Below are 921 nucleotides of genomic sequence, written 5' to 3'. Positions count from 1 at the left end.
GGGCCAGTCCTGAGAGCCACAGCCTCAGAAGGGCTGAGCAGGGGAGAGGTGTGTGAGTGATCAGTGCACAGTGATGATAACTGCATAGAGGTGAGAGGTCAGACTTGGGGGAGGCTGGAAGCTCCGAGGCAGGTGTGTGTGCATACTGACAGTCACACCAGACCTCCCTGGGATGTCTGCCATAATACTTAGACCCCGGTGGGCCCTCAGGAGCCACTGGGAACGCTTGGCAGTGCCAAGAGGACCAGCTCCTGGGCCCTCTGGCCCCCAACTCTCAACCCACTAGCCCTGGGGCTGGCAGGTGTCCACTCACGTCCTGGAGCTCTGAGCTGCTCTCAGGCCAGTGACCTTGGACCAATGTTGTCACTCTGTGGGTTTGTACCAAACCACACAGGTGAGTCTGACTTCTGTACAGAGAGCAGGGAAGGAGCACGACAGGGCGAAGTCCAGATCAGGGCAATGAGTACCCTGGCTGTTCAGGCCTTGAGTGCAGTTGTTGCAGCAATCAAGGTGGGCTCCCTGGTGGAGGTGGACAGTAGCTGCTGGAGAGCCCGGAGGGCAGCCAGGACCGTGTCAGACAGGCCACTCCAGGCACCGGCCACCAGGGCAGAGGTTCCAGGGAAGGCCCTCGAGCTGGGCCGCAGGCGTGAGGTCAGAGTCCAGGGTAAGGAGGAAACGTCTCCAGCCAGGTGCGCTCTCGGCCCTCGCCAGGCTGCGAGACTAGGGGCGCTGCCGCTGGGAGGGGTCCCAGAGGAGCCGGCGCTACCTCCCCGCGGCCGGCCACGTGCCGACGGGGAGCGCGGACAGCCAGGGACGCAGACTCGCAGTGTGTGTCACCTCGAGGCCGCGGGACGATCGTAGGTCGCCTCCCGGACTCCCACGCCCCCAGCAACCCTGCTGGGAGCCAGCGGGTGACCTTCC

At 64.1% G+C, this 921-nt stretch overlaps 1 protein-coding gene across 1 annotated transcript in view; it reads left to right on the top strand.

Annotated features, from left to right (window-relative positions):
- Nucleotides 1-459: 459 nt before the first annotated feature.
- PIM3 (Pim-3 proto-oncogene, serine/threonine kinase) overlaps nucleotides 460-921 on the top strand; it is a 4226-nt gene continuing 3764 nt past the window's right edge. The window contains exon 1 of the mRNA XM_011942271.1: nucleotides 460-857. Coding sequence (XP_011797661.1) covers nucleotides 460-857 — 398 coding nt within the window. The remainder of the gene's footprint in view (nucleotides 858-921) is intronic.

This window comes from Colobus angolensis, unplaced genomic scaffold (assembly GCF_000951035.1).
Source record: "Colobus angolensis palliatus isolate OR3802 unplaced genomic scaffold, Cang.pa_1.0 Scaffold208, whole genome shotgun sequence".
NCBI lineage: Eukaryota > Metazoa > Chordata > Mammalia > Primates > Cercopithecidae > Colobus > Colobus angolensis.
Note: the sequence above shows the minus strand (reverse complement) of the source record. Positions and strands in the feature narration are given on the sequence as shown.